This window comes from Elgaria multicarinata, chromosome 21 (genome assembly GCF_023053635.1).
Source record: "Elgaria multicarinata webbii isolate HBS135686 ecotype San Diego chromosome 21, rElgMul1.1.pri, whole genome shotgun sequence".
In the NCBI taxonomy this organism is placed as follows: Eukaryota; Metazoa; Chordata; class Lepidosauria; order Squamata; family Anguidae; genus Elgaria; species Elgaria multicarinata.
In genome coordinates, this window is record NC_086191.1 from 12767403 (window position 1) to 12780701 (window position 13299).

The following is a 13299-nucleotide window of genomic DNA, read 5'->3' on the forward strand; positions in this document are numbered from 1 at the left end:
TGAGCAGTTATTGCATACTGGACTAACAGACCAGTGCCCACACCGCCTGGGAATGATGGGAGTTGTAGTCCAGCGACACGGGAGGGTGCCAGGTTATCACAGAATCATAGAATAGCAGAGTTGGAAGGGGCCTACAAGGCCATCGAGTCCAACCCCCTGCTCAATGCAGGAATCCACCCTAAAGCATCCCCGACAGATGCTTGTCCAGCTGCCTCTTGAAGGCCTCTAGTGTGGGAGAGCCCACCACCTCCCTAGGTCACTGGTTCCATTGTCGCACTGTTCTAACAGTCAGGAAGTTTTTCCTGATGTCCATCTGCAATCTGGCTTCCTTTAACTTGAGTCCATTATTCCGTGTCCGGTTGCCCTAAACTGAGGCGAGCACTGCACTGGAGAACGAGACGGCTGAAATTCAAACGGCGGTTATTAAAATGAAAAGGAAAAACCTGTTTGCGTTTTAAAATAGCATAATTTTAAAGGATTTATTTTGACGTAACCTGTTTTACAAAACTTAGTGCTTATATATATATATATATATAATATAATATAATATTAATATAAAAAACACCTCATATTGATGCAAAACACCTTTTCACAAGAGACACGGACAAGGTTTCCACACAGTCACAAGGTCATCGCAGGTGTTATTGAGTATACCTCCGAATTCACGTTTTACAAGGGTAGCTACCAAAAAAAAAGGAGGGGGGGAACCAAGCTATTGATTTCGAAAGGTGGGGTGGAAGGAAAGCAGGTGTGCAAAACATGGTTGCTTTGGGGGCGGGAGAAGAAGAGGGGCACAATGGAATGAATTTCCCGTGCGGACCGGTACTCTGGATAAGTGCAACGTTCTTCTTGACTTCGCTGGCTCCAATGGGATGCTGAGCGCACTGCAAACCCTTCCTCAGCAACTTACAAATAATAATCTAGCCCTCGTTTATTTCTGAAGTGGGGGTTCCACCGCCACCCACCCGCATGGGATATAGCCTGGGTGGTGGAGGCTCACGATAGAGCCGAACCGAGAGGTTTTGAGGCCAGAGGTGAAATGCAAGATGGCGCCCTTGTCTCCGTTCCATCGTACAAAAGCCGACCGGATGGGCAGTTCAGAAGGTAGCCGTTTCCTCCACTGCATCCGAGACAGCAGGCTTGTTGAAGGGCCCGGGTGAGAGGGCTGGAGTGACTGGAGCCCTGCAAAGGACCCATAGAACATAAGTGCCCTGATGCTGGATCAGACCAAGGGTCCATCTAGTCCAGCACTCTGTTCGCACAGTGGCCCACCAGCCATCGGCCAGGGATGAAGAAGCAGGACATGGTGCAACAGCACCCTCCAACCCATGTTCCCCAGCAGCTGGTGCACACAGGCTTACTACCTCGAACACTGGAGGTAGCACACAACCATCAGGGCTAGTAGCCATGGATAGCCTTCGCCTCCTCCAGGAATTGATCCAACCCCCTTTTCAAGCCATCCAAATGGGTGGCCATCACCACATCTTGTGGTAGAGAGTTCCATCATTAAACTCCGCGCTGTGTGAAGAAGTCCTTCCTTTTGTTTACCGGATCTCTCCCACCCATCAGCTTCATGGGATATGACCCCTTTGGGTTCTAGCATTTTGAGAGAGGGAGAAAAACGCCTGCCTCTCTCAAAATACCCTGTGGCAGAGCCCCACGGACAAGGCCTCACTGGAGCTGCTGTTCCTCTTCACCCCAGCAACCTGCTAGCTCACCTGCCTCTCGCTTGCCCGGACAAGGAGGAGCAGAAGATGCCCCGGCCTCCTTGCTCCCCGGCTCTCTGCCTGCCAAGCAAGCAAGCGGGAGCCAGGAGGAGGAGCGGGTCACAATGGCGGTGAGAACGCAGACTCATGGAGAGAGCGTTACTCCAAAACCTACATGAGGCACGCTCAGTTCTGCCCTCCAACAGATGAGCATGGCAGGGTGCGGGCAAGAAAGTCTCAGGAGGACCAATGGTGGAGGCTGCTGTGCCGTCCCCCCAGCAACTGCCGCCTGAAGCAGTTACCTCACTCTGCCTAGCGCAGCCTGGGGCCCTCCAAATGTTTTGGAGGGCAACTCCCAGCGTTTTTAATATTTGGCCAATGCTGGCTGGACCGGATGGGAGCCCACGCCCAAAACAGCCGGGCTGGAAAAAGAAAAAGCCTGTTCCGTTGATGTGTGCCCATTCGTCCGTCTCGCCAAGGAGCGCCCACTCGGGTCGGCAGCATCTCCCCAGCGCCCTGGGGCAGGGAATTATCCCCTCCCTGCCCTTTTAGGCAAGGATCCAGAAATGTGAACCTGGGATCTTCTGCAAGAAGAGCAAATGCTCTAACCACTGAGCCGTGCAGCCCCTTCCCCTCACTTTGCAGAGGAAGTGGGAGAGAAGGTTCCTGAACAGCGCTGCTCTTTTTCTCGTTCCTACTGTGCCCTTCTTCAACAGTCCCCCACCTCCCGATGATACTTGTTCCGTTTCTCATGTATAAATACGAAAACAAACCGGGGAGAAGGAAAAAAAAAACCAACCTTGCATCTTTCTAAGTACAAAATATATAGACGTGGGCGGTATTGCATCTCTACGCGGAGAAAGAAGAAAGGGCCCGGCTCTGAATGGGCTTTCGCCCTTGGTTCTGGAAAACTCCGACGCCCGGTTCGTTCGGACGAAATAACGTGAGAGCGGAGGGCGAGTGTTGCCGTCCTCCACCTTCGTCGCTCCGTGACGTACCGTGAGCCACACACCCCTCAAGCCGTGACGAGTCCTGTTACGAGCGCGAAAGTTGCAGATGTATGGGGTGGGGTGGGGGACGCACCTTAAAGCCCTTTGCCGCTAGAACAGACCATGCAAATGAAAACAGAACGCGGTGCAAAAACAGAAAAGCCCCCCGACGACGTTTTCCCTGGCATCGCCGCGTTTGTTCCAGTTGCGCAAGGGAGACTCCCAAGGGTCTCCGCTGCCCCTCAAGGGGAGCAGCAGAGGGGTGGCGTGGCGTGGGGGGGGGGGAGAGAAAACAAACCAGCCCAGTCCTCGTTTAGCAAAGTCCACCCCGCCACTGCAGGGCAGGGCGCTCCGCCGCTACGCTGTACATACAGGCAGGTTGTAACCCAACGCCCTCTCCCCGGCCCCTTGGGCGTTCGGCTTGACGTCGTGGGGCTCAGAGTCCGCGCCGGGGTCGTCCTCCTCCGCCTTCCGGCCCGGCGGCCCGAGGTTTTGGGGCTGCTCGTTCTCCGCGTAGGCCTCCAGGATGGTCTGCTTCTCTAGGGCCGTGTACTCCAGGGAGAAGCGGTGGACCTGGAGGATGTGCCGCTTGATGGTGCTGACCTTGAGGGTGGCCAGCGTGCCCCCGCACACCATGCAGATCAGCCCGTGCCGCTGTTCGTCGTAGTCCATCAGGTACTCCACTCGCCAGCGCAGCTGGTAGTTCCGGCGCTGGCCGCGCCGGGACGGGGTGCCGGCCGCTGGAGACGCCACCTCCGGGGACCGCTGAGAAGGTGCAAGCCTTCCGGCCGCGGCCGCCTCTTCCTCCTCCTCCTCCTCCTCTTCCTCTCCCACGACCGCCGCCACGTCCTCGTGAGCCCCTTCAGGAGAGGAGGGCGACTTACGAGCCCGCTGCGGTTCCACTGGAAAGACCAAAAAACAGGTCAAGGAAATGACCCGACATTTCTGCCCCACAGTTGGGACTATATGTATGATGTGTTATTTAGTCAATGATTTACTATTATTTGCTTCAGCGGTGGGATGCCGCTGTTTTGGTCAATGTCCAGATGTTTGGGTCACTATCTCCCATCATCCCTGACCGTTGTTGGCTACAGCCAATGGGAACTGTAGTCCAAAATATTTGGAGCAACCCCCCCACCCCCTGGCCCTCTTGGCTTTGAAATCAATAAAGAAACAGGCAATGCAGATTTTAGGCCAGGAGCAGGGAACCAGACGTTGTGGGATGGCTTGATGGAACTTGGCGGTTTGTGACATTACACATCTATATATAATGAACTTGCAGTCGTGGTTACGCGTTCCTGTTCTGTCTGTGTTTTAGGGGACCAAAGCTACATAAAAGCTTGGAAACTACCCAACAATCAATGCTTGGGGGAAAGGTTCATAGCTGTTCCGGCAACTTCAGAGGGCCTGATTTAGCTCGCAGGCCTGAGTTTCCCCACCCCTGCTGAAAGAGCATCTGTCTCTTCCGGTCTTCCCCACCCCTGATGAACGAGCATCTGTCTCTTCCGGTCTTCCCCACCCCTGATGAACGAGCATCTGTCTCTTCCGGTCTTCCCCACCCCTGATGAACGAGCATCTCTCTCTTCCGGTCTTCCCCACCCCTGATGAACGAGCATCTGTCTCTTCCGGTCCTCCCCACCCCTGATGAACGAGCATCTCTCTCTTCCGGTCCCCCCCACCCCTGATGAACAAGCATCTCTCTCTTCCGGTCTTCCCCACCCCTGATGAAAGAGCATCTCTCTCTTCCACTCTGGGCATGACGGGAGTCCAAGAACGTTCTGGCCGCAGAATTTGGAAATGCCTTGCATCCTGCCATTCCTCCAAGGCGCTTAAGGCAGGGCACGTGGTCCTTCCCCCCACCCTGTGTTGTCTTTGCAACAACCCTGCCAGGTAGGCTTGGCTGAGAACAAACCCGGTGTGTGACTGGCCCAAGATTGCCCGGTCAGTTTCGTGGCAACCTTGGGGGTTTGAACCCTAGAATGACAAGCCAGCCACCCCACCGCACGGCCTCGTCATCCCTCCCAGGCGAGATCATGTGCCCAGCCGCCGCCTCCTCCTCCTCCTCCCCGCCTTACCTTTGTCCGCCTCGGCGTCCGTTTCGGGAAGGGAGTCCTCCGCGTCGGCCAGGCGCGCGACCTTCTGGCTCCACTCCTGCACAATGAGGGCCTTGACCTGGTGACTCAGCTGCATGGAGTCCGGGTGCTTCTGCTGAATGTGCCGCTTGATGGTGCTCATCTTGAGTGTGGCCAGGGCACTGCCGCAAACCATGCACACCAGCCCGTGGCGCAAGCCGTTGTAGTCCATCAGGTACTCCACCCGCCAGTGCTCCTGGAAGTAGCGCCGGTGGTCCCTGCCCCGGGCCGGAGCCGGAGGGCTGCCCCCTTCCGAGTCCCAAGGGCCGGCCTCTTCGGACCCATCCTCGGCAGCGGGGCGGTCTGGTGACGGAGACGGGTCCATCTCCTTCACCGTCAGGTCCTCCGGGAGGGCATCCGAGTCTCCCTCTGGGGCAGGGGGGGAGAAGAGGGATTGAATTCCTGGGTACTGCAAAACGGCAGCACCCCGCCTTATCAAACGAGAACCCCGCGGGGTCATCCCATGAAGCTGAGCGGTGGAAGATTCAGGACTTCTTCACACAGCGCAGAGGGGAAACTGTGGAACTCACTTCCGCAAGATGTGGTGACGGCCGCCAATTTGGATGGCTTTCAAAGGGAGTCGGATAAATTCCTGGAGGAGAGGGCCATCAAGGGCTACTAGCCCTGATGGCTATGTGCTACCTCCGTTAGCAGAGCCACTATGCCTTTGTACACTGGTTGCTGGGGAACATGGGTGGGAGGGTGCTGTTGTGCTCATGCTGGACTAGATGGACCCTTGGACTGATCCAGCATCAGGGCACTTCTAACGTTCTCACATTCTTAAATTAAAAATCCTACACTCTTTCTCAATGCCACCTTCTCCCCACCCCATCCCACCCAGTCTGGTACGCCCCCTCCCAGCTCTGTTGGGTTACACCTCCCCACGGCCTTGATAACTGCGGGTGATCGTTGCTGTCCATCATGGCTGTGGATAATGGGAGCTGTCATTCACAGCTGAGAGGGGGACCAGGCCGGAGAAGGCCGCATTCCAGTGGTGGGTGGAGCCGAAAACGCCAAAACCCAACAGCGTGTTTTCGCTCGGAACGAAGCCCGTAGAAGAAGCATTTCAACCAGTTCGGAATGGGGGGAAAACTGCACAAAAGCTTGGAAACCATCAATGGATCAGTGATTGGGGAAAGGGGGTGGGGTCAGAGGAGAGGGGGTGGGGTCAGAGGAGAGGGGGTGGGGTCAGAGGAGAAGGGGTGGGGTCAGAGGAGAGGGGGTGGGGTCAGAGGAGAAGGGGGTGGCCCTCTGGGGAAACGCAGAAGGCTGGGCTGAGATTTCAGAGATAACACATCGCAAAGGTTAGAGCCGAGTACGAGATCACCGGTGGACTGATTTTGGCCCCTGCCCGCTCTACCGCCCCTGGACTGCTCCCCGTCTCACCTGCTGACGCCTCCCCTGCACTCCTGCCCTCAGCCGCCAGCACCGACGCCCGGGAGTTCCACGCCTCCAGGATGGCGGCCTTCTCGGAGGGGCCGAAGCCGAGCGAGCTGGGGTGGGCGTCCATCACGTGCCGCTTGATGTCGTCCAGGTTGAGGCTAGGCAAGGAACAGCCACACATCATGCAGAAGAGCCGGTTGCCCTGCGGGTCGTAGTCCATGAGGAATTCGGACTGGAACCAGCTCTGGAGGGACTCTTTCAGGTACTGCTCCAGGTTCCGGGCCTCCCCTTCCGAGGAGGCTTTCAAGGCCAGGCCGGACGACCGGCGGCCGCCACGAGAGGAGAGCGGGGCTGGACCCCGGCGTCTCCTGCGGGCCCCGCCGAATGACAGCTCCCCTCCTGTTCAGAAGCAAGGCAAGTAGAGACGGGATGAGTCTTATCTGTCAACGGCTTGGGTTCAGACAACACGCTAGCCCACCCTCAATGGTTGAGTGTGGGTTGTGGCTGGGCCATGGGTTATCGTGTTTTCTGAACGCAGCGCATTTTCTGCAGGAGCGCTTGCTAACCCCCCTTGGACAAGCCGACAACAAGCCACGGGTTCTCGAAGGGACTGGTTTGAGAAACGGAAGCCACGCTGCACCGGTAGCGATAACCCACGGTTCAACAACACAACCCGCACTCAACCACTGAGCATGGGCCGGCGTTTTGTGGGAACCCGGTCTACAAATCTGTAGTCACAGGTGCCACCGACAGGGAGGAAGAACATGCCGTCTTCGTCCCTGTACCATTTCCCGGCCCCTGTGGCTGTTCGTGGCATGGTGGGGGAGAAAACCCCTTCCCCTGTACAAATTACATGAACCCTAAGCCAGACGTCAAAACAGCGCTGTGGTCCTCAGCAGGACAACTTGCCTGTGAAACCCACCAAGCTCAAATCGGGCAAACTTTTGACACGATAAGATGGGAGAGTAATAATAATAATATATCTATTACCTGCCTCTCCCTCTGGATCAAGGCGGAATGCACAGGAAACACAGAGGTTTTCCTCTTTCAGAGACTGAACTGAAGATTAAACTGAAACTGAACTGAACTGCAAGATTAAAGATTAGGGAAACTGCTAGGTTTAGGCCAGGGCAGATCTACTGGTAGACATTTGAGTGTGAACTGCTTAGACATTTTATTATATTAAGCAGTATAGAAGTATTGTAAATCAATCGATCAATAAGTAAATAGATTATTTACTCTGGGCAATTTGCAGTAGGTTGATAATGGGTTTTCACTCTAATAATATTTTTTAAAAAAAATACATTCACACCAACATCCAGAAAGTAGTCATATTTAAATCACGTTCAATAGTCAGGGTATTTCGGAACCAGTAACAAAACAGCATGACTTAGCAAAGACCATGATGTCCATCTAGAAAAAAACACCATGAGTGAGAAAAGGAAGATATAATTTTTGTAAATCATCTTGATTGGTTCCAGAAATGCAATTAGTAACTTCTGGTGATTGCTATTTTGTTTTGTGGCTGCATTTCTGGAACCAACCAGAAAACAAAAATCATAAACCAATATGAGCTAGAGTAAAAGCAGCCTGCGCTGTCACACAAACAATTTGAAAAGCCAAGTTAAAAAGATGAGTCCTGATGCGGAGAGAGAGAGAGAGAGAGGACTGATTGTCACTCCAATGGGAGTGCGTTCCCTTTGAAGGAGTTTCCCGCGTGGCCGGCAACCGGGCCTCTGTAAGCAAGAGTGCCTTTAAAAGTGCTTTTCCTGATCTTATTAACCAAGCAGGTTCATACCAAGATAGATGGTTCCTCGAATCATAGAATAGTAGAGTTGGAAGGGGCCTCTAAGGCCATCCAGTCCAACCCCCTGCTCCATGCAGGAATCCACCCTAAAGCATCCCTGACAGATGCTTGTCCAGCTGCCTCTTGAAGGCCTCTAGTGTGGGAGAGCCCACAACCTCCCTAGGTCACTGGTTCCATTGTCGTACTGCTCTAACAGTCAGGAAGTTTTTCCTGATGTCCAGCCGGAATCCGGCTTCCTGTCACTTGAGCCCGTTATTCCAGGTCCTGCCCTCTGGGAGGATCCAACCCCGTGCTCAATGCAGGAATCCACCTTAAAGCATCCCTGCCAGGTAGCCAAGCTACTCAGAGCAAGGCTCCCAAAACTTTCTGGGACGGTGGGCCTAGTTGGAATTTTGAGAGAGGGTCATGGGTGCTCTCACAAAATGGCTGCCATGAAGACAGCTTGCCTGTTCGTAAAACGGCTACCACGGCGGGTCACAAAAGCGTTCCTTTGCCCGGAAAGCAAACGGGAGAGACTAAAAGGAAGGGGGGGAAAAAAACGTGCCCATGTGCAACGTGCAGGTGGGGGTCTGAACTCCGAAACACAAAGCCACTGTTCCGATCTCAAATAAAGATGGCCGCCGGAGGGCCTGAAGTCCACCCGCCCCAGCTTTCGGCCGCCCTACCGTGGCTCCCTTGCGGCGCGTCCGACGCTTCCGCCGAGTCCCTGGCTCCGTCGGTCTCGGCTTCCAGGCCCAGGTGAGCATCCCAGCTGCTCATGATGGCCTCTTTCTCATGGGAACTCCATGCCAAGGAGTAGGGGTGTTTTTGCCGGATGTGCCGCTTGATGGTGCTCAGCTTCAGGGTGGCCAGCGAGCTGCCGCACACCATGCAAATCATGCCGTGCCGGGCGGCGTTGAAGTCCATCAGGTACTCGGCCCTCCAGTGCTCGTGGTAGTAGCGCCGGTGGTCCCGCCCGGGGATGCGGCTCTTCCCGGGCCGCGACGCCCGTTCTTCGCAGTGGTCCGAATACTTCCGCCCTCCCACGAGGAGGACGGAGGGGTCCTTGGCGTTCCCGCGCAAGAGGCCGTTCCCGGAGGACCGTAACGGCCGGACGGAGCTCAGCTCCCCGCTGTTCTGAGACTCGGAGGTTACGTCCGGGAATGGCGCATCACCTGGGGGTGTGGGGGACACACACGCACAAACACACAGCTTTAAGGACAACATCGACACGTGGAACCCGCAACAAAACGTGGCGTTGTGGAGTGCTCCTGGTTCACTCTTCCGGCCTGCCAGCCAGCCACGTCCGCTTCGGTGGTACTCCATTCCGTTTTCCCTTCCCGCTCAGTTTTCCATCCCCCTCCCCCCATTTCCAAAAAGTGAGTCGGCATTCTGCCACCACTGAGCATCAGGCTACCTTTCGAGAGGGAGGGCGGCTCCTCCCGGTATCGTTGGACTCCAGTTCCCACGAGCCTTAGCCAGCATAGGCAATGTTTGGAGTTGAGGCCCGACAATATCTGGAGGATTTTTACGTTCACCAGCCCTGCTTTTAAAGAAAGGAGGGCACCAAACCGAGAAGGTTATCACTGGCTGTTGGCCGTGATGGATGATGATGACGACATGCGTGTTTAGATAGGAAAGGCCTGACTCTTTCCATTGCTAACTGGAATACAAAGTAAAGGATTCCATTTTAAAAAAAAGCAGAGCAAAGGTTGGCCTAGGAGGGCGATCTGCTTTAAGGTGGATGGTAGCAGAAGGTGACAGAGTTGGCCATTTGCTCGGGTTCGAAGGCCAGCCCTGGCTCCACCTTCATCGAGCTCCCATTTCTGCTTTGCACAGACTATTCAGGACGATCCAATGCAGCCGAAGAGAAATCCCAGCTGACGGGTCCTGCTCCTTCCACATTAAGGTAGGGGGGCACTGAGGCTGCTCTACTCTAGAAGCCCCCCCCCCCAAATCCTGGAGCCAACACTGCCTGGTAGGAAGAAATGGGGAGGGGGGATCTTAAAGAGACGGCAGTCAAAAGGGGGTGTGTGAAAAGAAAAGACCGTGACCTCATTCCCACCGGGTGGGGAGAAAAATTAAAGCCATGTCTTGAGAGACAATTAGGATTAATATTGTGCCATCCTGCTTCACAAGCAAAAACAGGCAGGTCCCTGCCCTCAAGGAGCATACAATACTAACGTGTTGACAGCAGGCCAGAGAGCAGAGGTAGGGAACAAGTCCTCCTGGCTAGGAAGTACAGGCGTTTGGACGCTTTCAGAAGTGCAGTTTGAAGGGCCCTACAGAAAGTACGGTTTCCAGTCCTCATGGTTCTGAACGAAGTTTGGCTGATTAAAACAGGGACGTGGACAGAGGGGCGCGTGTTTATTTTAAAGGGGTTCGAGGGGTGCCTTACGAAGAGCCGGGGGGGGGACACCTCTCCAAAGGTAACGGCACCCTGCAAAACCGTACGGGTTTCGGAAGCGGATTGTCCCCAGCTAGGGCATACCAGGTGGGCACGGCTACGAAGTGCCCTCCGCTTCTCAGCCCACCTACCCCATCCAGATCTTCTGGGGGGGGCAGGTTTTGGAGGAGGAAGGGGGCGCCCCACACCAACCCTTTCCGAAAGAGACGCTCATGCCTTTATCTTGGGCAGCCTTACATCTTTGGGGCTGCTTTAATCAATGAATGTCTTTGAATGGGAGAAAAAGCCACCGAGCTGGTGTGTACAGGAAGATGGAAGGGGGGGGGGAGATCTTAAAGGAGCCATCACCACCCTCTTGGTTTGGTCAGCGCCACCTCTCTCTCTCTCTCTCTCTCTCTCTCTCTCTCCAGCACCCCCCCCCGCCCCAGCCCTGCAAACTTTAACTCCCCCACCCTGCATCCTTTTTGGGATTTTTTAGGGTGCCACTTTCTGTCCGCAGGAGGCCAGCAGGTGGCGTCGAAGGGAGTAGGGGGGTAGAGATGGATGGAGGCCCCTTTTGTTCTCACCTGAATCCTGGGGCTCCTGTTTGATGGAGAGGCCGGGGGACTCCATGCCTGCTGCCACCGCCTGGCTCCCTGGGCATCCGTCTCGCCACCCCGAGATCCACTGACGCCTGGCTACGCCGGGAGCCAGCTCCTCTGCCTCGCTGTGGATTCTCTGATGTGTCGTTACATTTGTTGCAATTGCATTTCCTAAAAAAATACATGCATTATTTCCTTTTTTTTAAAAAAAATCAGAGATCCACAGCAGATCTTTTTTTTTAATAATAATAATTAAAAAAATGACTTGCATGACAGAGGAACGAAGCAGGCTCCGGCAAACCGGGTGGGGATGCCTTTTTTTTCCCCCCCGGGGCCCCTGGGGGTCCTTTAAGGGCTCCTGGGTAAATTTAAAGGGGACGTACTCTATTTCTGCAGCAGTGGCGTGGGGGAGGAAAGAGGAGGGAGGCGGAAAAAAGACAGGGAGGAGAGGGAAAGGGGGGATTCATTGAACCCCCCTGAAAAGTATCCAAATGCATCTTTCTTCCTCTCTCTCTCTGTCTCTTTCTCTCCCCCCCCCCCACTCCTTGTTCTGTTCCTTCCACTAAGCTGTATAATATTTAAGGCTTTTCATCGGATTCAGTCCACACTCAGTGGTACAGTTGGATAATTTTAGGCTCTGGTCTTAATGGTCTCATGAAGGTGGGGGAGGGAGATCTTTGGAGATCAACCTTCTCCATCCAGATGTTTTGGACTTCAACCCCCATCAGGCTCAGCCAGCATGGAGAATAGTCAGGAATTCTGGGAGTTGTAGTCCAAACCATCTAGAGGGCGCCAGGTTGGGGAAGCCTGGGTAGACGAGCACAATTCTTCTGTCTTCCCTGCTTGCGGTCCAAATTTACTGTTTTACTCTGTACAGCACCATGTACATTGATGGTGCTATATAAATAAATAATAATAATAATAATAATAATAATAATAAATGCAGTGAGCCTGTCTCTAGAGCTCAGAATATTGTTAGGGACCGGGAAGGTTGAGCCACGCGTGTGGAGTACAAGGTTGCCAACTGTCCAGAAAATCCGGTCCCGGCCTGCTCTTGTCCTCTTAGCAGCCATTTGATCTGCAGGAATCCACAGGGACGTGGATCTCTCACAGGTGATCTCTAACTCCCGAGGAGACCTGCATGACCACTGGAGAATGTCTGCCAACACGGCTTCCGTTAAAAGCACAAGAGCGGCACTTGCTAAAGAAGTTGGCAATCGTTAACGGCACTAGCCGGGATCTAAGCCAGGGGCTGAAATGATCTAGCAAATCAACATGCATGCATCCTTGGTTGAATTTGTCGCTGAGCATGTTTGGGGAGAGATTGCTTGACTATTTTAGGAATTTAGAAAGCTGCCTTCTACTGAGTTGGGTCTATCTAGCTCAGCATTGTCAACACTGACTGGTAGCAGCAGCAGCAGCTCCGGGGTTTCAGGCAGTTGTTTTCCCAGCCCTCCCTGGCGATGATGGTCATCAAACCTGGAGTCTTCTCCATGAAAGTGAGATTCCAGTCCTCACGGTTCTGAATGATGTTTGGCTGATTTAAACAGGAACGCAGGATGCTACCTAGAAAGACAAATATATTTACTTTAAAATGTTGATTTAAGAGGAAAAAAACTAAGCAAACATAGAGGTTAAGAAACTAAATATTTATAAAACTTTTTTTCCACCTTCCTGTTCCGAGATTAAACAAAGCCTATGTGCATCTATGGAATCATTCAAAGCAAGCATGGAAAAGAATTTTCCTGTATTGCGCTGATATTTAGAGGTTATGTAGCTGAGCTCAGCCTTACGTTGAATCTGACTGTAGGTCCTTCTAGCCTAGGACTGAATACTTTAAAAGGTGAGACAGTTCGAGGGAGGAGAACGCCAGTCCACTGCTCAAGGGTAGCTCCAGGTTCAGAGGCCAGCTAACTTACTGGGGGGCCAGAAGGAACCTAAGAGGCTGCTTTATGGTGTCAGACCTTTGATCCATCTAGCTCAGTATTGCCAGCGCTGGCTGGCAGCAGCTCTTCAGGAGGCGGTGGGGGGGGGCACTTTTCCAGCCCTTCCTGGAAACATTCAGATCTTATTGCCTGCCAAGGAGGGACCGAACCACCGAGATACGGCCCCTTCTCCAGGCAGGCAGCAGGGGTTGGGCTGTTGCCAAGCCTTCCCCAACCTGGCATCTTTTGGAGGTGTTGGGACTACAACTCCCATTGTTCCCAGTCTGCTGGGGATGATGGGAGTTGAAATCCAACACCTCTGGAAGGTGCCAAGTTGGGAAACAGGAATTTGGGCCTTTTGTTTTTTTGAAACCCTTTTTAAGTGGGGAT

General features: G+C 53.9%; 1 protein-coding gene across 1 annotated transcript; it reads right to left on the reverse strand.

Annotated features, from left to right (window-relative positions):
• Positions 1-2552: 2552 nt before the first annotated feature.
• On the reverse strand, positions 2553-11050 carry ZFTA (zinc finger translocation associated). Its single transcript, XM_063145852.1, has 5 exons — positions 10970-11050; positions 8683-9171; positions 6214-6609; positions 4771-5196; positions 2553-3597 (listed from the first exon to the last, which is right to left on the reverse strand). Exons 1-5 carry the CDS (start codon positions 11013-11015, stop codon positions 3053-3055), a joined length of 1902 nt encoding a protein of 633 aa, XP_063001922.1. The 5' UTR covers positions 11016-11050; the 3' UTR covers positions 2553-3052.
• Between the last annotated feature and the right edge of the window lie 2249 nt (positions 11051-13299).